The 23,461-nt window shown below is 42.9% G+C and overlaps 1 protein-coding gene across 5 annotated transcripts in view; it reads left to right on the top strand.

Moving 5' to 3' along the window:
- CLCN3 (chloride voltage-gated channel 3) overlaps positions 1–23,461 on the top strand; it is an 89,004-nt gene that overhangs the window by 49,913 nt on the left and 15,630 nt on the right. For all 5 annotated transcript variants that reach the window (XM_005892560.3, XM_070376043.1, XM_070376044.1 and 2 more), the window contains 8 exons: positions 8,423–8,580; positions 11,572–11,671; positions 12,945–13,132; positions 14,217–14,339; positions 15,420–15,626; positions 17,641–17,721; positions 18,635–19,180; positions 20,615–20,801. In XM_005892560.3, coding sequence (XP_005892622.1) covers positions 8,423–8,580; positions 11,572–11,671; positions 12,945–13,132; positions 14,217–14,339; positions 15,420–15,626; positions 17,641–17,721; positions 18,635–19,180; positions 20,615–20,801 — 1,590 coding nt within the window. The remainder of the gene's footprint in view (positions 1–8,422; positions 8,581–11,571; positions 11,672–12,944; positions 13,133–14,216; positions 14,340–15,419; positions 15,627–17,640; positions 17,722–18,634; positions 19,181–20,614; positions 20,802–23,461) is intronic.

Genomic DNA, 23,461 nt, shown 5'->3' with positions numbered 1-23,461 from the left:
CTGGGATTATTGATATTTCTCCCAGCTATCTTGATTCTAGTTTGTGCTTCATCCAGTCCAGCGTTTCTCATGATGTACTCTGCATATAAGTTAAATAAGCAGGGTGACAATATACAACTCCTTTTCCTATTTGGAACCAGTCTGTTGTTCCATGTCCAGTTCTAACTGTTGCTTCTTGACCTGCATACAGATTTCTCAAGAGGCAGGTCAGGTGCCCTGGTACTACCATCTCTTTCAGAATTTTCCAGTTTTTGGTGATCCACACAGTCAAAGGCTTTGGTATAATCAATAAAGCAGAAATAGATGTTTTTCTGGAACTGTCTTGCTTTTTCCATAATCCAAGGGATGTTGGCAATTTGACCTCTGGTTCCTCTGCCTTTTCTAAAACCAGTTTGAACATCTGGGAGTTCACGGTTCATGTACTGTTGAAGCCTGGCTTGAATTTTGAGCATTACTTTGCTAGTGTGTGAGATGAGTGCAATTGTGTGATAGTTTGAGCATTTGGCATTGCCTTTCTTTGGGATGGCAATGAAGACTTTTCCATGCCTGTGGCCACTGCTGGGTTTTCCGAATTTGCTGGCATATTGAGTGCAGAACTTTCACAGCATCATCTTTTAGGATTTGGAATAGCTCAACTGGAATTCCATCACCTCCACTAGGTTTGTTCGTAGTGATGCTTTCTAAGGCCCACTTGACTTCACATTCCAGGATACCTGGCTCTAGGTCAGTGATCACACCATCGTGATTATCTGGGTCATGAAGATCTTTTTTGTATTCTTGCCACCTCTTCTTAATATCTTCTGCTTCTGTTAGGGCCATACCATTTCTGTCCTTTATTGTGCCCGTCTTTGCATGAAATGTACCCTTGGTGTATCTAATTTTCTTGAAGAGATCTTTAGTCTTTCCCATTCTATTGTTTTCCTCTATTTCTTTGCATTGATCACTGAGGAAGGCTTTCTTATCTCTCCTTGCTGTTCTTTGGAACTCTGCATTCAAATGGGTATATCTTTCCTTTTCTCCTTTGCTTTTTGCTTCTCTTTTCACAACTATTTGTAAGGCCTCCTCAGACAGCCATTATGCTTTTTTGCATTTCTTTCTCTTGGGGATGGTCTTGATCACTGTCTCCTGTACAATGTCATGAACCTCTGTCCATAGTTCATCAGGCACTCTATCAGATCTAATCCCTTGAATCTGTCACTTCCACTGTATAATCATAAGGGATTTGATTTAGGTCACACCTGAATGGTCTAGTGGTTTTCCCAACTTTCCTCAATTTAAGTCTGAATTTGGCAATAAGGAGTTCATGATCTGAGCCACAGTCAGCTCCCAGTCTTGTTTTTACTGACTGTGTAGAGCTTCTCCATCTTTGGCTGCTGAGAATATAATCAGTCTGATTTCGGTGTTGACTATCTGGTGACGTCCATGTGTAGAGTCTTCTCTTGTGTTGTTGGAAGAGGGTGTTTGCAATGACCAGTGCGTTCCCTTGGCAAAACTCTATTAGCCATTGTCCTGCTTCATTCTGTACTCCAAGGCCAAATTTGCCTGTTATTCCAGGTGTTTCTTAACTTCCTACTTTTGAATTCCAGTCCCCTATAATGAAAAGGACATCTTTTTCGTGTGTTAATTCTAGAAGGTCACGTAGGTCTTCATAGAACTGTTCAACTTCAGCTTCTTCAGCATTCCTGGTTGGGGCATAGACTTGGATTACTGTTATGTTTAATGGTTTGCCTTGGAAACAAACAGATCACTCTGTCGTTTTTAAGATTGCATTCATTCAAGTACTGCATTTCGGACTCTTTTGTTGACGGTGATGGCTATGGTTTATTTCTTCAGGAGGTCAATTCTGATGAGAATGGTGAGCTGGGGTTGGGGCGGGGAGGGAAGTGTGAAGATGGTTTGACTGACTCTCCCACCAAGTCTACATGCCCTGAGGAATAGAAGTTTCCTAAAAATAATGTGTTCTGTTTCAGAAAGAAGGGGGAAGGGTTTCGAGGTAGGCAGAGACAATGAAGCTCCATCACATAGATACTAATCTAACCTGAGGACAATACTGGGTAATGTAGTTATTTTCAGTTTGGAAATAATGTAGTTATTTTCAGTTTGGAGGTACATCTGGTTGTTAATATTGAATATCTGGACATAGGGTTGGGAAAGAAAGTTAAGAACAAGAAAAAGGTTAAAATTTTAAAAATTAGTTAGGAAAGTGGATGACTAAGTAGGTACACATATGTTCATTATATATGCTGTTTGTAATGCAAACTAACCTAAATGATAGTGCATCATAGCAATTAAATACAGCTGTTTGAAGTCCATTGAAAATGATGTGCCGATGCATTTAATGACCTGAAATGGTTTTTACGAACTGTGTTGAGTAGTAAAAATATGCTAAGTAATGGAAAGCTTATAAATACATGTGGCTAGTTTGATTTTACCTTTTTTTTCTTGTAGAAAATGTGGAAAGGTGAAGCCAGTTGCCAGTTTAACTGTTTTAACTCTCTTCTTTACTCAGTTCCCTCTCCTTGCTTCCCCCGCAAACCTTACGTAACTGTATAGACTTGCTTCTCATCTGTTCTCTTTTCAGTCCAAGGCTTATTGCAGAAACTCCTTTTTACTTAAAACATTTTGAAACCCAGAATCCCATTGCTTACAACTCAGATGTATTGCCGTTTAAGATTTTGCCTGTTCTTTTCGGTTTCAGAAGCCTGAGTTTGAAACTGAGGAGCTATAGTGCTGAATCTTGTACTCTGATTTTCCCTGTGGCGGAGGGCGTTTCCTGAATTGGTGGGAAGCATGTGCACCGAGGATGAGGAGATACTGTTGGACAGAGGTCTGATGATTTCCAAAAGGTGTCCTGGGGTGTCTGCGTCAGTGAGCGCTGCACGTTCTTGGAGAGAAGTCCAAGTAAATGGTGTCACTTTGTATCCCCCAGCTCTAAGAGGATTTGACAAGGAGGGCAGGGAGAGGTCTTATGAGGGAGTGCGGCCTCACCACTTGATTTGGAAAGCCCTGTTATAATTTGCTAATTTCTCGGTCCTTGAAATAGTATTTTAGGAAAGAAAAGGAGATGCACTTTGCCTGTGAGAGAGCTTTCACTTGTGCTTGTGGCATCGCCTCTGAGGTGTGTGCTGTGTCACGCATGAAATGGAGTGGAGTGATGGCGCTGGGTAACTTACACTCCTGCTTACAAGGATTTTATTAACAGAGATGTAAGTCATTTGTGTTTGTCTCATTTTATCCTTTGTAAGGTAAACTTTAAGTGAAATATAGATTGCAGTGAACTGTACACAAATAATAATTACGAATATTTAAACATCATTGTTACTGTTAGGAAACATAATGTCTTTGAAATTACTGCTAACATGCAATGATGCGTAGGCATTTCTATGATCCTGTGAGAACGAATGTTCCTATCCAGTTTGGAGTAGGACCCAGGCTTTCCTTTTCTTCTTTGAAGTACTCAGATTTCCATGTTTGGTAGAACAAAGTATAAAAGAAAATATGTGAAATGATGTCACACACATACTGAAGTAAAAGTTTGAACCCCCCCCCCTTGTTTTTTAATAGCCAGGTAATTCTTGAATTTTATCTAGCAATCCTAAAGCAGACTTTAAATTGTAAAACTACGTTGATTGATTTTGCATTGAATATGATAGATTTTTTTTTTGTTGTCAGTTACAGCCCAGTAAGAAGCAGAATGCAAGGAGACAGGTTAAAGCCAGATTGGACTGTCTGCCTTTCTCTGCAGATGCCTTTTCATCATGTTTATCAGAGCCAAAGAAATACTCTAATCAACTAGCAAAAAGTTTTTATTTTCATACCAAAACCGATCTTTGTTAATTCCAAAACCAATTTGATGTCAAGAGTCACAGAAGGACTCAGACTTATTTTAGGAATAATTAGAGGGCAGACAGTGAATCTGAATAGATAAACGTGTGGGCTACCCTAAAGCAGGAAGACCCATCAATTCTTCTGTACACTGTCACTGTGTCCGGCGGAAGCAAATAGGCCTGAGGGGACAGGCTGACCTCCCGGAAGTCTGCTGGGCACACAGACTGACAGGCCAATTCTTTGAAGTGTCAAGGGATGCCCAGACATGAAATGTTGGTACGTGGGGTGCCCTGGTGTGAAACGCTTGAATGCTTTATTTCTGATTTTCAGGAATTTTTAATTACTGTGCAGTTCTGTATGTTCGATGTTGGGGTAGTTTCTACAGACTAGTGACTGGAAAGTCACTGAGGCAGGACACACGGCTTCTGTGAATGTGTGGGGGACTAGGCCTGTGCTGCCCCTGAAAATAAGAACACTGGTCTCTGCTCTCTCCTCCCTAGTTCAGAAGCCTGTTGGGGATACACGCTTCATTTGCTTAGTATCTTCATGCTGCAGGCAGCTGGGAATTCTTAGCAGCTGCTAATTTACTGTGTCAGTGCATGTTAGGTGGTACAGAAATTTTGCTTTTGATTTTTTGTGTAGAATAGTAATAATTAAGATCAGTAATGCGTGTCTCCATCTCTACCCAGATAAGAGTGAATAGGACAAAGTTTGAAGTTTGCAAAATATATCACAGTAGTCTTAAAAATTCTTTTTAATTTCAGACTTAGAGATGTTGAAAAATAGTGCAGAGAGTCTCATATGCCCTCCCCCTAGATTCCTGAGTGTTAGCGTTTTACCTCATGCTTTCATCCTGTCTCTTTCTGTCATGTGTGCCGTTCCCTGTCACACACTGCACACACTGTTAATTGTACATATGGGATGCACCATGTTCTTCTTCCCTGAACCCTGTAAGGGTAAGATGCAGACGCGATGGGGCTTCTCAGGTGGCTCCATGGTAAAGAATCTGGCTGCAATGTAGGAGACGTGGGTTTGATGCCTGGGTCAGGAAGATCGCCCGGTGGAGGGCCTGGCAACCCACTGCAGCACTCTCGCCTGGAGAATCCCATGGACAGAGGAGCCTGGAGGGCTCTCTTTGGGGTCACAAAATGTCGGACGCGACCGAGCATGCGCACATACAGATGTGATGCCCTGCAACCGCTAAATACTTCAGTGTGTGTTTCCTTATGAAAGGATATATAGCTCGTCCATAGCTTCAGTACAGTTTTCAAAGTCAGAAAGTTGGCGCTGATCATGTTATTCAGTCATTATTCCGACGGTTCTCCAGTGTACTGAGTGTTGCCCTGGCTGTCCCGGTCCTGCGCTGCCCATCCCAGGCACAGACTGAGTTCGGTTGCGCGTCTCTGTGGTCTCCTTTTATCTAGTGCAGCTAGTCTTTCGTGACTGACATTTTTGAAGATCGCAAGCCACTTACCTTGTAGAATTTCCCTCAGTTTGTTTTGCTTATGCTTTTGGAGCAGACTACCCCAGACGTCTTCCTGAGTGGTATCACAGAGGCTTTGATGCTTCCCTCCAAAAATATCTTCAAAACGACCATTTTTAATATTATCATACCGAAGGTGGAGCCAGAGATGCGGAAATTTGTCAAGGCAATATAAATGCTGTCATTGTTTTTACTCTCCAGTCGCTTTTTCTTAAGAAAATTTATGGCCTTTCAGTTAGTTTTGACAAAGTGGAAACTACTGAATAAAATCAGGGGAGGGGGACCTGGAGCATGTCAAGGTTGCCGTGGAGGGTTTAGGGCTTGTGTTTTACGTGAGCAGGCATGGGCCATTGAGGAACTGGGCCTTTAAACCTTAGCCAGAATGAGAAATTATTTATCCTGGAGTGCTTCTGCCAAAACTCTGAAGTCAGTACGCTACTCACTCTCCTGTTAGAATCTTATACCTTTCCAGGCCGAGCATTCAAATGTTGTAAGTGGAGAGGAAAGAGGGACTTTGTTCTATCTGGTAGAAGTAAAGAAATGCTAAGTTCATTGTAGAATATTCAGTATTTGTTGTTGTTGAGTGGCTCAGTTGTGTCTGACTCTTCTGCGACCCCATCTGGAGCCCTGCCAGGCTCCTCTGTCCATGGAATTCTCCAGGCAACATTACTGGAGTGGGTTACCATTTCCTCTTTCAGGGATCTTCCCAACCTACAGATCAAATCCATGTCTCCAAACAGATTCTTTACTGCTGAGCCACCAGGGAAGCCCAGTATTCAGTATTATATCATTTGAAATACAAATAACCCTTTCTGTGATAATGCTTGTTTCAACTGCCTCTTTGAATGATCAAAGAACAGAACTTGCAGCCGGGTATAGTTTATTTCCTTCTATCTGGACGGTAATAAAAACGAGTCCTTGTACGGACGTGGGGGCTCCAAGCGCCTCTCCCTCCCGCTCCTGGCTGATTGAGGAGCCTCTCCTGCTCTAGCCTGGCATTGTTCACAGTGCTGGGCAAAGTGCAGGTTCTGGCTTTGCCAGGGTCGTTTTTTGTGAATGACTGAACATTTCCGATAGTTTCTTTGTAAACAAAAGAGGACAAGTTCGTTTAAACCATCAGACTGCAAGAGTAGTCTGAGAATTCTGCTGTTTGGAATTTTGGTTTTCCATAAAACCACAAAATAAACTAAATGGGTTTCTTGAGTCTCTTTTTATGGTGTTTGTTTAAACATGAGTATAGTGCTACTCCTTATATTCTGTATCAATTCGTACATTTATTTTAAACCAACATAGTTTTAGATGTTTATTTTTTGGCATAAAATCTATTACTGCTGCATAATTTGAAGATGTAATCTGTAATCAATTATGTTAAGATCACCTGTTTGAAATTATGGGGCTCAGATGAAAAAGAATCCGCCTGCAGTGCAGGAGACCCGGATTTGATCCCTGGGTTGGGAAGATCCCCTGGAGGAGGGCATGGCAACCCACTATAGTATTCTTGCCTGGAAAATTCTGTGGACTGAGGATCCTGGCAGGCTACAGTCCTTGGGGCTGTAAAGAGCCAGACACAACTGAGCACGTGCACATATGTATATTTGGGTATAGATACACCTGTGACAGCTATGCAGAAAATTAAAGTTCCCTTCTCTGCCTTTTCTAACAAATCTACTTCCCAGAGGTAACCATTATTAACATGTTGGTTCATTTTGCTTCATAGTATTTTCTCTGTATTTAAATATACCATAACATTTAACCCAAAATAAATTGAACCAAATAATTTTCCAGTTAAACTTGCTACACTGCCTTTGAAAATAGGGTCAGGCATTAGGTGAAATCTTGCTCTTCTCCTGTAAATAAACTGTTACTGAAACACAGCCATATTCACTCATCTGTGTGTTGTTGGGACTTCTTTTGCACTGACATGGCAGACTTGGACTCAGCATGGCAGAGCTGCATAGTTATGACTGCTCGGCCTCCAAAGCCTAGCAGATAGACTCTTAGGCTCTTTTGCTGACCCCAGTTTTAGACTGTGAGCACTTTGGCATTCGTTTGCTTCGCTTTCTTCCTAGAGCTCTAGTGCGGTTCTGTGCCCACACGGCACAGTTTACGGGCTTACACAAGTACAAGTGCAGGAAGAGTTCCCGGACTTTGCTTGCTGGGTTGGACAGCATGTGTGCAGCTTTCCCTTCTCAACGAGGTTGCAGCAGTTGATACTGAACCTAATGATTTTGTTCCAGGACCTCTTTTCCCTGTATCTTTGCCAACTCAGTGCATTGGCCAACTTTTTAAATCTTTACCAGTCTGATAGAGGAGAATGATACTGTAGTTTTGCTCTGCGTTTCTTTTTTGTGTTAGATTGAATTTCTTTTCAAATTTAAGAGCCAGTTGTGTTTTTGTGAGTTGTCTTTCAGTCCCCTTCCTTATACCCTCAAGTCTGTTGCATAGTGGACGCTGGTCAAATAGTATATATTGAGTTCTAGCGAGGGAACCTGCTTGCTGACACAGCTGATGTAGAGGAGGCTTTTCAAGAGGGAGAGAGACATTGTCAGGGAGAGGAAGAACTTCTTCCTGGGACAGAATCTTGACCGCACAACCCACACCTCCACTGAGCATTGTCTTTTCTCCTGGACAGAATACAGTTGCCTTTTTGCTAGGGCAGTTGTAATTTTCTTCAATGTATCCACCTTCATCTTCAATGTATCCATCTTCATCTTCAATGTATCCATCTTCATCTTCAATGTATCCATCTTCAATGTATCCTTCGGTGTATCCATACATTTCAGTGTATCCATCCTCTGCCCCATGTTCTCACTTTGTGGACTCTGTGCCCTGGTGGGTGGTAACCAGGAAGTCCTGCAGAGCGCCCTTCCCCAGGGCCTCCCTCAGATGACTTAGGAAGGTGGCTTTTCATGCTCTCATGTGAGTGGGGCAGGATGTGCCCTAGTCCTTTTCCTTACTTCCAAGTTTCAGATGCATTTTTTTAATGCTTTCCTTCCTCTGTTGATTGTAATTACTTCAAGTGATCCTATTTCTTTAGGAATTACTAATGAGCCGCATAGCTCTCCATTGTCGGTCACAGAACACGCTCATTGTTCCTTGTTGGCTCTGCAGGAACTCACTACACAATGACCAACGGGGGCAGCATCAGCAGCTCCACGCACTTGCTGGATCTTCTGGACGAGCCCATCCCCGGGGTTGGCACCTATGATGACTTCCATACCATCGACTGGGTGCGAGAGAAGTGTAAAGACAGAGAAAGGCATCGACGGGTACGTTTGCTCAGTAATCTTTACAACAGCAGCGCACAGAGAGATCCTTGAATAATGTTGTCTTTCTGCCAGTGATCTCAGGCTGCCAAAATGTTACAAGTACACTTAAGTAAGGTTCCACGTATTATAAGTAATACAGTTTTTTCTCTATAGGTTTTAAAAGTTTATTTATATCCTTTTTCTTTCTGGAAGGGATTTGAAGCAGCTTACAATCAAAGAAGTAGAGGAAGACAGAATAGGAGGGAAAGGCAAAGGCTTAGAGTTGAGGAAGATCAAGCCAAGTTCAGGAGGTAGCAGTCAGCATGGCTCTTGACTTTGAGCATCAGGCCAAAGAAGAAATGTGTTACATAATTTCAGTTGTTGGAAAAAGAAGCAGCTTACTGGGGAGATAGTTTCCTGGGGCTTTGCTATTTTATCTCCTTTCTTGGTTTTAAATCCTGAGCTATTTCTCAAATTGAGTCCTGTGTGGACATATGGAATGTTGGTGTAAAGTACTAATAATAAAAGAATGGCTTTTGCTTAGAAACTACAACATATGTTATCTTTTTTGTTGTTGTTTGTGGTTTATTGATAGTGTCATTCAAAAATTTTAAGAGAAAAAAATCTCTTGAAAATAAAATTCCAAATTCTAAAAGGCCATTTGCAAATTTGAGCTCTGAAGTTAACTCATAGATGTAATAATTGCTTGTACAAATGAGTTACTACCTTTCATAATAATGTTTATATATCTATTAAACCTGAAATTGGACTTAGATTATATTGTTTATGCAAAGTACTGCTTCTCAGATTCATTAGTCAGTATTCACCCTTTCTGGAAATAAGACATGACACCATATTAGATGATAAAACTGAGAAATTTCCAAAACATACACTTAAAAGTAGCAATAACAAGCTCATTACGTGTTAACACAAACAATGTTTGTATGAAAAATAGCTATTTTCCGAGATAAAAAATGCTCAGTGAGAGAGCGGCGCTGGACTGCATCTTCATGAACCTCACTCGTTACTGTCTGGTCTCCTGAGAGCTGCTGGGTTTTCTTACCTGCTGCTGCAGACTGCTGGGCGTTTCGATTGAAGTACATGAAGAAAATCCAACCTCACAGCCGCGTAGTTGGAAAAGCCAGGAGTATTTTAATAACCTTTTCAGGTCATTGTGGATTTTCTTCTTTGATACTGCAAGATAGTGACAGGGACATGTGGTTAGTTTCTTAAAGGCTAGCTGCAGTGTGTGACCTAAAACTGTATCAGCGAAGTTCTTGTCTTTGGTCACATTAAAATCCTTTGGTTCCCCTTGAACTTTGAGTGAACGATTTTGTAACATTATGCTGTGATCATTTGGCAAATACTGATTCACTGATTCATGCAGTTCTCTGAATAGTTGACATGTTCATTGTACCGTATCAGTATACAGTATCAAAAAAAGCCACATTCGTTAATGTCAACACTAATCTCCTCGGAAAAGTCTTTAACTGTTGGTATCTGTCATTCTTACAGTAATGGATATAAGTTCTTTAAAATTCTCATTTTTATTTTGAAGCTCAAAATCTGTCATTGGAACCAAATACACATTTTACTTTAAATGACAGGCTTACTTGGTTCGTTTTTTGAGAAAAATACCTCAAAAGATTTCCAAGTCTGAAAAACCATAGTTGCAGTATTTTTTGCTCAAGTAAGAATGGCGCTCCGTGAAAGTGGCTTATGCTGCAGCTCAGAGAGACCACACAGAGGCTTTTCCTCAGGCCTCCTCCTTCGCGGCGTGTGAGAAGCGCTGTGTGCAGTCTTTACACATAGTCTTCAGGAGTTGCGCTTCCAGTGTCACGTTGTCCCTTTATTTTTTAAAAATACAATCATATATATTTATAGACTTTTCTTAGATAAATGGTAGCATCCTATACACATGGAGGCCTTGCTTTTCTCCCCCACATGATACTGCATTTATCTCATTCTTTTTTAATGACTACAGAGTTTCTCATGACATAGATGTAACTGCAGTTTTTTGGACCAATACTGTATTGATGAATGTTTAGATGACTTTCAAATTTCTGCTTAATATTGTATTTTATTAAACATTACAGTTATTAAGAAAAAGCAATGCGAGGTTTATTATTTTTGAAAGGAATGATCTACCTTCAACCCTAAAGCAAGGTGAATATCTGGAATTGGTTGCTTATAACATAGGAGGAGTAAAATTGCCTCATTCAGCCTTTTGAATGTGGCCTTGTGGCTTGAAATAGACCAGATGTTTGAAAGGGATCAGATCATTGAATTCTGGCTGTAGCCCTCTCATGGGACGGTGGGGCAGGGAATGCCTGGCCTGAGAGTGTGGCACGTGGAGCAGCCAGGCAGCAGGACAGGGAGGGGTGGGCGGTTCCGGGGGCTTCTTGTGAAGTGCATGCTGACTGAGAGAGCAGACTGGCCCTGGGCGTCTACGGGTGAGAGCTGGCGTCACGTCTGTCAGCATCCTCTGCCTCACACAGCGACAGCACCCCGCCTGTGGCATCGGCACACTGGCACGCTACAGGCCTGAATGCTTCAGCAGCCCCTTTATTCACAGGATTGTGTGGTACTGCGTTTACGGGCACAGTACTGTTCGTCACTGCCCTTGCCTTTTAGGACCACTACATGCCACTTAACTGCTAGAACCAGAGAAAGAGCAGGGAGTGACAGCCGCTTTGAGCTGTAATGTCTTATTTCTGTCACATAAAAGGTGTATGCCAGCTAACTTCGGTGCAGTCTGAAGCAATCTGGGTCAGCGTCTGTGTGGATGGTGGGGCCCTTGCTCTCATTCTGAGGCTCTGGGTCGATGCTTGTCATCTGGTTCACAGGCGCGGCAGCCGTCTGACCTGCTGTTTCTGCCCCAAACTCACTCACTCTATTGTTTAGTTGAGAAAGTACTGTTCCATGTATAGTAACTGAGGAAATTGTTGGATTCTAGAATTGTGGCTGCTACTCACAGTTTGAAGAATGAAGCATGACCGTTTCTAATTTCAGATCAACAGCAAAAAGAAAGAATCAGCATGGGAGATGACAAAAAGCCTGTACGATGCGTGGTCAGGGTGGCTCGTGGTGACGCTCACAGGGTTGGCATCAGGTAAAGAGGACTGTTCATGCAATGCTGCTCTGGTTAGCAGGACGATAAATAGTTCTCCCCTCCTACCTGCAGTTTTTTTTTTTTTTTCCCAGAAACTTTCGGATTTTTAGAAGCATTTGTTTTGTTTCTTTCCTTCAAAAAAATATCCTTAAATGTAAGAGTGGGAGGCAGGAGGCTCAGAGCTCTGGGCTTGGCTCGATCACCTTAAGTGTCCAGTTTGATCTTTCTCACTCATTGTCTTTATCTGTAAAATACCTAGTCTGCACCAGATGGTCGGTAAAGTGTATTTTAGTGTTTACATCATAATAAATAGGTAATATTTATTGAGTGCTTCCTGTGGGTCATGCCCTGTCCCAAAAGCTGTGTGTGTGTGTAGACCTCATGGCAGTTCCATGGTCTGACTCGTGCAGATGGGGGGCTGAGCACAGAGAGGTTAAGCGACTTGACGAGGTGTCACAGCTCGCGAGTGGGCAGGCCACGGCTAGGGCCGGACTTTAGGCTCCAGGGGGCCGCAGAGTGCTCAGTAGCCCTGGGCGCGACTGGAGGAGCAGTGGAAGATGTACAAACCAGCAGGAGGGCTGCTTTACTGACGTTTGGGCTTCCACCATGGAAGGGTGTGTCCTGAAGAGCGTGACAGAAAAATACAGTTGTGGAGAGGATAGAGGGAAGTCCTGAGATTCTGAGGTGTTTATGTGACCCGTTCACTTTATATGAGAAGGACTTAGATTTGACCATCAATTTGTGTATTCTTTGTATTCTGTTTGTAATATGATCTTGAGATGTTTTATTTTTCTGTTAAAAGAAAAAACCTGATTATTTGTCACAGTAATTCATTCCTGCCTTGAGTTTCACTAAATCTAGTGGTTATTCCATTATAGTGAGCTTAAGATCCTTTGTAAGTCTATGAATTGGGTTTCCAATTAAAAAACACCAGTAAAAACTCTGATGTCACAGCCAGAGATGAGGCTCTTCTGCCAAGGGACAGCCTTTGAAAGAGTCAGACACATTTAAAAAGTTACAGTCAATTTCAGTGACGTTAACTAGTTTTAATTTCAAAGAAGAACAATTCTAAGAATAGCTATTTACGGTTGTTAAGAAGTAGTGTAAACGTACATATAGTAAGATTTGAAAACCTTAGGTTCATAGGTTTGTGCAGTATTTCCCATATGACCATTTATTGTAGGGCGTCCCCAGCTGTCTTTGACCCGGTAAGTTGACAGTTTTGGATGCCCCAGAAGTGGACCGTCTTCAGTGTCTCCAACATCTTTTGCAGGGGCACTGGCTGGGTTAATAGACATTGCGGCTGACTGGATGACGGACCTAAAGGAAGGTATCTGCCTGAGTGCACTCTGGTACAACCACGAGCAGTGCTGCTGGGGGTCCAATGAAACCACGTTCGAAGAGAGGGACAAGTGTCCACAGTGGAAAACGTGGGCAGAGTTGATCATAGGCCAGGCTGAGGTGAGTCCTGCCCTGTGTCCGAGTGGGTTAACAGTCAGTACAGTGAAGCTGGTCTCTAGTTCACTTAACAAGCTAGAGGACTGCACCTGTCCTAAAGGGGAATAGAGAAGTGTATGAACAGGGTAGAATGGAAAATATGAGACTGCATTGCTGTGAGTAGAATTTAAGTATTGTTTCAAAAGCTCTGGTATTAGTTAACTGCATAATCACTAACAAGTCTACTGCATTATGATGTAAACTGTGTTTTTATTGTGGAAATGAAGTGCAGTAGGAGCTGTATAAACACAGAGGTTAATATGAAGCCAAGTTATCAAAACTGCTCATTAACATTGTTATATCACAACTGTTTGGGGAGTATAGGTTATCAAGAATTGTAAAATAAGTCTTGTAACTGGAGATAATTTTATAGAAATCCTTAGATTTTTCAGGAATTGTAAAGTAAGTCTCTTAACTGGAGATAATTTTATAGAAATCCTTAAGATTTTTCCTTGTGGCGTTACAGCGTTTACATGATTATTTTACTGTTGATGATATTTTATAAAGAACATTTAAAAGTCAGAATGTCATATATAATATATATATGAAGAACATTTTAGAAGTTAAAATAGTATATATATATTTTATATATATATGTTTTTGAGGAGCTATGGATATGTTTTTAGAATTTTCTTGTAGTTGAATCTTAGAGCTGGAAAGAATGACATGAGCAGTTACTGTCTCCCACTTTGTCTCCAGAATTGCTACAGATGAAAGCTGAGTGTGAAGGCAGTTTTGTCTTCACCAACTGTTTTCAAAAACTGGTTTGTGGGTTGGCAGAGATTGAAGTGCAGCTGAGATTCTTGGCAACAGGACTTTGGGGATCAGAAAGCAGCTAGGGAAAATATTAAATAGATTGTCTCCTTCTATGTATACAAATATGTTTTAGGTTCTACTTAAATAGTGTGCTCCGTAAAGCTGTTACAGTTGTGGCAGTAAACCACAAGCCTTTGCAGAGTTTGCCGCAAGTTGCTTAGGTGGCATGCACTGGGATTAGCAGTGCCCGTCAGTAGTTAGTGAGTTCGTTCTGTTGACCCTTTGGTTTCAGGGTCCTGGCTCGTACATCATGAACTACATGATGTACATCTTCTGGGCCTTGAGTTTCGCCTTTCTTGCCGTCTCCCTGGTGAAGGTGTTCGCACCGTACGCCTGTGGCTCTGGGATCCCAGAGGTAAGCCTGCAGTGTTCAGTGTCTTAACATTTTGTGATCCTGATGCTTAGGTTTTTGCCCGTGGGAGGCGCGATAATGGTTTTGCTGGGGAAACAGTTGGTCTGTCATACAAGAAAGAAAATTTTTAAAATGTCCACTGATAGTAGACTTTGTTGAAAGAAATCCTTCCCCATAGTCGTTTCATTGTTTTCTGGAGAGGTCAATTTTTTTTTTCTTCTCACTCTAATGTAGTACATAACTAAACAAATATCAGCACTCAGTTAAACACCAAGAACTTGGAAAAAGTCAGCCTAAAATTCTTTGGTGAATTAGTTGATGTTTTTCTCTTATGAATTGGATTTGAATATATTCTCTTTTTATAACTTTTTTAATTAGATAAGATAATCCTTGAATTTGGCAAATAATATTTATAATGATTTTATACTTTAAATATTTGATCATAGTATAAAGGTTGAGGTTTTATATTTTATCAGTAATAATGTCAAGAATACATGTAGGATTGAACATGAACTTACTTCTTTTTCCTCCCCATTATTATTTTTCTGTCTTTAATAAGTTACTTTTTCTAGTGCATAGCTTTTAAAAGCAGTGTTTGTGATCGTAAAGCTGTATTAAGAACATCTTTAATACGGAACAATACCATACAGTATTCACCAGTTGTCACACATCCTTCTTAATATATAAGAAAATATTACACGTAATTACACATTCTACTCTGAGAAGATATAACATCTTTAAAGGCAAAATACCTTTATTTCTGACACAGAGTGTCTGAAATGTATCTAACTGTATTATATTTCTCTAGTAGAAATATTGTGATTTACCATTAACTGGTTATGTAATTGTACCCCCTGTACTGAAGCCTGTAGCCCCTTATCATGGCCTGGTATTTCAGTTTTGTTCATGAGCTAGGGCTGCCTCCTACCCTTGCAGGGGAAGAGAGTTAGAATACGTTACAGATTTATTATATAGAGCATAATAGTTCAGACTTTCAGAAAATGAATTGTGAGTCTTCCCATTGCCCACTGAAATTTGCAGTTTCTTAAAGGAAATTAAGCTGCTTTGATCTTTCCTTTGTAGATTAAAACTATTTTGAGTGGATTCATCATCCGAGGCTACTTGGGAAAATGGACTTTAATGATTAAAACCGTCACATTAGTACTGGCTGTGGCATCAGGCTTGAGTTTAGGAAAAGAAGGGCCCTTGGTCCATGTTGCCTGTTGCTGTGGAAACATCTTTTCCTACCTCTTTCCGAAGTACAGCACAAATGAAGCTAAAAAAAGAGAGGTAAGTGTATTCTGTCATTTATTTAACAGGTGAATATCCATTACATACACTTAGTCCGTGAACAGTTTCACATATTTTACTGTCTACTTTTTGGGTAAGTTCTGTACTCAGATTCAAATTGTAACATGAGACTTCCTTGTACTCCTTCCCCCTTTCTGAATGGCCTCTGGAGTTGGCCTGGTGTCTGTTGGTTTCAGTAGGATTTCAGAAATATTTTCCTTTGCTTTTGCTTTACCTTACACCTTTCCTTCTCTGACGTGTTTCCCAAATGTTGCATCGCTTTCTCTCCTGGTTCTCCCCGTCAGAGTTTCTTCTGGGGTGGGGCATCTCACCAGCTGTTTTCCTTTGGAGGAGGGGTGCCACCTCAGGGAGCTTGCGGCTCCTTAGGGAACCCAGAGGGCGTCAAACCACCTGAAGTTGATACTGGTTCACAGTGAAGGGCATGTAGCACCCGCTCTTTACTCGTTTTTTTAGGGCAGCTTCCTTTGCCCTTTTGTTTAGGTCATCCTGAGATCGTGGAGACATTGAAACCTGATGTTTCCAGGTTGCTGTGGATATTTTCTAGAAGAAAAGTGGGCTCCTTGCACCTTCTTATTAGCTCCGGACTGTGGGAGCCCCATCCCTTCGTACTTCCCTGTCTAGTCTGCATTTGTCAGTTCCCTTCCATTACTTGCTGTTGGACCTTGACATTGTAGGGGAAGATTTGTTATTTGTTCATTATAAGTGCAAAAATTACCTTATTAGGTAATATTATAGAAATTAACTTTACCTGGATTTTGGTGTAGACACATTGTGATGTTTATGACATAACTTAATTCTGACACCTTGGGATCTACATGGCTGGCTTTCACGTTAATTGAAAGCATTTAGGCCTCATATTTTGATTTTCTTCCTTTGCCCACTTCTTTTGATATGTTTAAATGATTCTTAGATACTTATATGGAACAAAGTAAAACATCTGTGAGTTGTAGATACATAGGTGCTAGCTTGATTATAAATTCTGTTAAAGGTAGAATCAGAAAATTCTGTAAGGTGTGTTGTCTACAGTTGTGTTGGTGGGAAAAAAACACTGAAATGGTAGGTTAGACTTGCTCCTCCGTGTCAGAGTCTGCATTCTGAGGCCAGGTACAGTTTAAGTAAAACAAGTATCTGTTCATTTTTAATTTACCAACTAGCAACCTGACTATGGAGTTCATGCTCATAACACTTAGAATTTAATTTTTTATTATTTCAGATTTCTCTTTCAAAGATGTACAAATTCAGCATTTGAGGAAATGCATTGGTAGCCTCAGATATTTGCTGGAGTCAAGTAGTAGAAGGAATAAAGACTCTTCAGAAAAGTGGTTAATTATGAGTAGATGCCCAGTGACTTTGTGTGTGTTTGGCTTCATGCTGGTGGGAGCTGGAGGGGGACCCTGAGTTCTGTTCCTTCCTTCCCGTGGCCTGTGTGCTGGGGTTTGGGGCGGTCAGCCTGGGCCCTTGGGGCAGCTGGGGTTTGCACCTTCACATGAGGCTCCCGTGGTGGCAGCAGCCATCTCTTCAGAGGACTCAGTTGACTAAAAATGTAGGGAAACGGGATGGGTTTGCAGTTCTCTGGTCATTTCACTAGGATGTGGACTGAAGTAATGATAGTGATGAAGCAGTGAGCCCTGAAATCTGAAGAAATGATATCCTACTTAAAAACAAACGGCTCTCCCTGAGCCCCAGTCCTGGCTTGCTGGTCTTCTCATGCAGGCATCTTGATGCTTGAATTCATTGCCTTTTCTCCTTTACATCCTGTTTATGTTGGTATATCTCATGCAAATGTGTTTTGACTGAGTATTGAGTATTTGAATGACTTTTAAAGCAGAAGAGAAAAAGTGTTTTTAGAAGAAATATTTTGTGTTTGCTTGGAGAGGAAGGTGACATGTGAGTTAAATTTGGCTGGGGATGTAGACAGTCTTGAGTACACGCAGACACTGAGTTTGGCCTGCTGAGTCTGTAAGCGTATGAAACGGCTGCATCTTCTTCGTAGGTGCTGTCGGCTGCCTCCGCTGCAGGCGTCTCTGTGGCTTTCGGCGCACCGATCGGAGGAGTGCTGTTCAGTCTGGAAGAGGTGGGTTAAGACCACAGCCGCCAGCAGCAATAAAGTGAAGCACAAGCACCATGACGTGTGTATTTTGGCGCACTTCTCAGTCTTGTTAGCTGGTGTGATAGATACTTTGTTTTTGAGTTTTCAAATTTGTTTCATAGTTGCTTTTCACTCTTTCTTCTATTAAAAAGTCAAAAAAAGTAATATGTATGTTCTTTATTGAGAAGTCTTAAAAAATATTATCCATGTATGTGGTTATTTAAAATTTAACCTTTTTGATATGATTAAAAGTAAGCACAAATGAATTAGATTTAATAGAAAATATTTGAAACAGTCCTTATTTGCTAAATTATAGCTTTGTTTTTATTTAAGATTTTTAATCAGTTTCTTAGTCATCTTTTTAGCTTTTGTGTGTGATTACTTCTGTGGCCCTTATTGATGTTTAAGGAAATAATTCTAGTCACTTAAGGGGGATATTTTGTTTTTGTTCTCTCATTGGTGCTTAAGAGTTTTTACACAAAATTGTGACTCAGAAATGGTTTAAAATTTACTTTTCTCCCCGAGTTGTTTACGTTTTTTTGCTTCAGTAGAGAGGAGGGAAATTTAATCCTTTTTTTGTGAACTAACAGGAGCGGCAATGGTACATTTATTCTTAACTAACACGACTGAACTGGGGTGAAGCTCATTTTGAAAATAACACAATGCTAGGTATTTTAAATGGTTATTAGACATTTATAATCAGTCGATATTGTGAATTTGTAATGGTGTGATAGCCAAGGTTACTAAGATAGTGGTGTTTTTCTTACTGCATTAAAATCCATTATGTATAAATTCTAGCTGCAGAAAAATTTAGAGCGTTGATATTTACTGCTCAAGTTATAACCTGTCAGAACAGTTTTCTAAAATCACAGCATTAATTTCTCCCTTGGTTTCCTAGGTCAGCTATTACTTTCCTCTGAAGACTCTGTGGAGGTCGTTCTTTGCTGCTTTGGTGGCTGCCTTTGTTCTGAGATCCATCAATCCGTTCGGTAACAGCCGCCTGGTCCTCTTCTACGTGGAGTATCACACTCCATGGTACCTGTTTGAACTGTTTCCCTTTATCCTCCTGGGGGTGTTCGGCGGGCTCTGGGGAGCCTTCTTTATCAGGGCCAACATTGCCTGGTGTCGCCGCCGCAAGTCCACCAAGTTCGGGAAGTACCCGGTCCTCGAGGTCATCGTGGTGGCGGCCATCACCGCTGTGGTCGCCTTCCCCAACCCGTACACGCGGCTCAACACCAGCGAGCTGATCAAAGAGCTGTTCACGGACTGCGGGCCTCTGGAGTCCTCCTCCCTGTGCGACTACAGGAACGACATGAACGCCAGCAAGATCGTGGACGACATCCCCGACCGTCCTGCGGGCCTAGGGGTGTACTCCGCCATATGGCAGCTGTGCTTGGCTCTCATATTTAAGATCATAATGACTGTGTTCACTTTTGGTATCAAGGTAAGTGTCCATGTGAGGGGATCCTGAGGTAACCGTGGCGGGTCCAAGACTTGTACATGGCAAGAGAAACGAAGGTTTTATCTGAAGATGAGTCACAAATACAGACAGAGAAAGCTGTCTTTGGGGTTTAATTTTTAGTTGTGGGAAAAAGACTTTGTTAGGATGTCTTGTTGAGCATGGTGTCTGTTGCTGTATAGCAGCTGACCCCAAGCCCAGCAGCTTAAGAGAGCTGCTCGCTGTACTCTCGCTGTTGGGTCAGCAGGAGGGGTACTTAGCAGCGAGGCTGTGTGTGGTCAGCTCTGCGGCTGTCCGCAGACATGGTGCGGGCCGGGCATCTCAGAGCCACCTGTATGTCAGGCAGCAGGGCTGAGCAGGTTCTGACAGCTGGGATGGACCGCCAGGGCTCCTGCCCTATCTGTCCCTCTGTCTGTCTCTCTCCTGTCTCTGGCTTTTCCTACATGGTGGCCTGGGTGGGGTGTGGGTGGGTGAGGCTGGTAGGTGCCTCTCGTGGCAGCTCAGGGTCCCCACAGCGAGGGTCCTAAGAGGACCGTTTCTAGCCCAGCCCAAGCTGTCTCCTGCATATGCCGCCTGCTGTGTTTTTTTCTCTGCATATGGTCACCAAGGTCCTGGGTTCTTGGGAGGACATACTCTCTACTTCGGGGGTGGTGTCAGAGTTGTGATTATGTGTTAAAGCCACTTATATTAGCTTCCTATTGCTGCTGTGACAAATCACCACAAAATCACACACATTTAATACAATCACAGAGATCAGAACTCCAAATTGGATCTCGCTGGGCTGAAGTTACCATGTACACGTGAGTGACGGAGGTTCTGGGGAAAATCAGTTTTAATGCCTTTTCCAGCCTCCAGGAGCCTTGGCTCATGGCCCCCTTCCTTCTCTTCAGAACCAGTGTGTCTGGTCATATCTCGTTTTATCTCTGCATTCTGACACAACGCTTCTAAATTTTTCTTTCACCTTTAAAAAGCCTTTGTGATACTTCAGGCCCATCCCCATCATCCTGGATAATCTGTTTTAAGGTCAGCTGATTAACACCCTGAATTCCTCGTTGTGTACTGCAGACCAGATTCCCAGGGAATAGGGTGTGGCTGCCCAGTGTGGGGAGCCCCAGCTCGGCCTCCTGTGTCACTGCAGAGCAGGCCACTAAGACCCCCCATCCTCCTCCACCCTGGCTGAAGCTCTAACATGCAGGAGAATGAGATGCCTGTTTGGTCCCTTCTAAGGAGACGTTTTGTTACCATCTCTTTGGGCTGGAGAAGGTGGTTTGTTACTCTGTAACTCAGTTGGGATTGTTAGGGAGACTGTTGCCAGGGTTTGCTGCAGCTTTATTTTTGCCCTGTGAGAGGAGAGTCCCACTACTTATGCAGGGCAGGTGCGCAGAGAACCCGTCTCACTGAGCATCTGCCCTGTCGCAGGTCCCGTCTGGCCTGTTCATCCCCAGCATGGCCATTGGCGCCATCGCCGGCCGCATCGTGGGCATCGCGGTGGAGCAGCTGGCCTACTATCACCACGACTGGTTCATCTTTAAGGAGTGGTGTGAGGTCGGCGCTGACTGCATCACCCCCGGCCTGTATGCCATGGTCGGTGCGGCTGCATGCCTAGGTAATAAGACTGGGCGGGGAGGGGTGTGTGTGTGTGTGTGTGTGTGTGGGTGGCTGCATGCCTAGGTAATGAGACTGGGGTGTGTGTGTGTGTGTGTATGTGTGTGTGTGTGTGTGTGTGGCTTGGAGAGGAGTGGGGTCAGGGAGAAGGGCCCAGCGGGGACATCAGCCTGTGTAGAGCTAGTTTTCACTTTACCTGTCCCTGAGCACGCGTTTGGAGAAGGCAATGGCACCCCACTCCAGTACTCTTGCCTGGAAAATCCCATGGACGGAGGAGCCTGGTAGGCTGCCGTCCATGGGGTTGCTAAGAGTCGGGCACAACTGAGCGACTTCACTTTCACTTTTCACTTTCATGCATTGGAGAAGGAAATGGCAACCCACTCCAGTGTTCTTGCCTAAAGAATCCCAGGGACGGTGGAGCCTGGCGGGCTGCCGTCTATGGGGTTGCACAGAGTTGGACACGACTGATGCAGCTTAGCAGCAGCAGCAGAGCACGCATTAGTGCAAAACTGTAGGTGTGGTTAACTTCATTTCAATATCGTGTACTACTTTATGACAGCAAACATCTCGGATAACATAGGCTTGTCTAGTCCTGTCCGAGGAGTTGCTTACTCTTTGCTAGGCTTACCTGTGACCTCTGGCATGGTTCCTGGGTCCACACTCCAGCAGAGCTCCGAGCACCTTCGCCCCAGCTCTGCGGTGATGACTGTGAGCCGTACTAAAAGATTTCTTTACCAGGCTGCTTCTGCTTAAGGTGCGTCAATAGCAGAAGGGGAAAAGATAGCTTCTGTTTTAATGAAAAGAAAAGCAAAATACTGGCATTAAATTCCTAAGAATCTATTTCTTATCCTCTTAAACATGAAAAATTGTTACTTATTTTATATTTAAAATGTCAGCATAATTTTGGCTATATTTAGTTATACTTGGTATTTTGACTTAGTTCTGTTCAGTGAGTTAAAATTGTGTAGTTACTGATCTTCAGGTGTGTTGTAGATGAAAGTGACAGAGAGAGTGGTTCTCTCTAGAGAAGCAGGTACTCATCCGTGCCATGGGGAAGTGAGGAATGACACAGAAAGAAGTGTGAACGCAGGCCCTCCTGCCACGGGGGCAGCAGAGCCGCGAGGTGAGCGGGTGGCAGGGGCTCGGCCCGGGTGGGCGTTCCCTTTGTGCCGAGAGAGGCGCGGGCTTGGCAAAGGGCGACTTCGTTCACGAGGCCAGGAATGTGCAGACAGCAAAACTGGGATGCTGGGCCTGGCGCTCGTGGGGGCGGAAGAAACTGGCCGTGTTGCAGGAGAGAGCACTGCGGGCACCTCAGGAAGTGGAGTTGTGTTGGTGAGGAGGAGCGTGATTCTCATCAGGACGAGTTTGTGTTTGGAATCGGTCAGGTCTGTAGCAGGGTTGTGGCTTTGCCACTTTCAACATGAAGACTCTGGGAAAGTTCCTTTACTTCTTGATTTTTTATTTTCTTCAAAATGGAAGTAGTAACTACTTGTCTCTTGCTGTTGGGGGTTATATACAATGGTACGCATATAAAACTGTTAGCATAATACCTGATAAAATGTGCGTGTAGTTAAAAATAATAGAAGCTTTTGTAAACTGCTTGGGGCATCCATAGCGTAATGCAGATACATCATATATAGTGGGTTCTTTCTGCCTTCTGTTCTTAGGCTAATAACAAAAAGAGTGAGGTTAAGCTTGATACTGTATAGACTGCGATCCCCTGGTAGGGTGTTGAGCAGAGAGGCAGCGTGGTAGAAGTAGCGCTGAGGAGAGGCTAACCTGGGAATGCGGCCGGTCAGGTGGGTGGAAGGTAATGGGGGCTGCAGTCAGCAAGGGAAGACAAAACGACTCAGGTTGAGGAACAGAGTCCTGAGGGCTGACTAGGCTGGTAGGAGTGAAGATACTGTGAAAAGGACCCCTGCACAGAGATTTGCAGAGCAAATCTGAGTGGACGAATTGAGAGTCTTGGTGCCCGAGTAAAGGGATGAATCAGGAGTGGCCACTCGGTTGTCAGGAGCGACGTGGTGCCTGGTGTTGGCATCAGGGAGGTTGCATGGTGAGCTCTTTGGAGAAGAGGAGGAGTTTAGTTTTGAGTGTGTGGTGGTTTCTGCACTAAGGGGTCACCTGAGGTCTTCACAGTTGGAAATGAGTCAAGCAGGACTGTAATAAGATAAGGTATGAGTAGCTGGAGATGGGGGGCAGACAGCTCAGTGGGTGGAGAGGCCTGGGTCAGGGAAGGGTGGGTCCCTGTGGTGGTCTTGTGGACACGGAGAATGGTTCAGAAGGGCTTTCTAAGGGGGTATTACAGTATTAACAGAACTCACAAGGTGTCCAAACGTTTTCACTCATCTTGAAGAGATTTAGAGGACAGATGCATTAATTTAATATTCTACCCACAGGAGTTTAATTTGTAAGTGGGTGGTAAATAAGTTAGCTATGATATGCTTCACTAAACTGTTTTAAGAATTAACCATCAGCTTTCATAGGGGTGAGATTATGTCGCTATAAACCAAAACAGCAGACCGTTTTAGCTGGTCAGCTGTGGTTTTTTTTTTTATCTGAAGTATACCAGGTTTGAAATGTTATAAAGAAGGTGTGCGTTTCTCGGGATCTTACCGCAATAGTCCTGGTTCTCTTCACTAAGTTGTGTTCATAGTTTGG

Source organism: Bos mutus, chromosome 8 (assembly GCF_027580195.1).
Source record: "Bos mutus isolate GX-2022 chromosome 8, NWIPB_WYAK_1.1, whole genome shotgun sequence".
Classification (NCBI taxonomy): Eukaryota; Metazoa; Chordata; class Mammalia; order Artiodactyla; family Bovidae; genus Bos; species Bos mutus.
The sequence above is the reverse complement of the archived record's forward strand: the minus strand, read 5'-3'. Positions and strand labels throughout refer to the sequence as shown.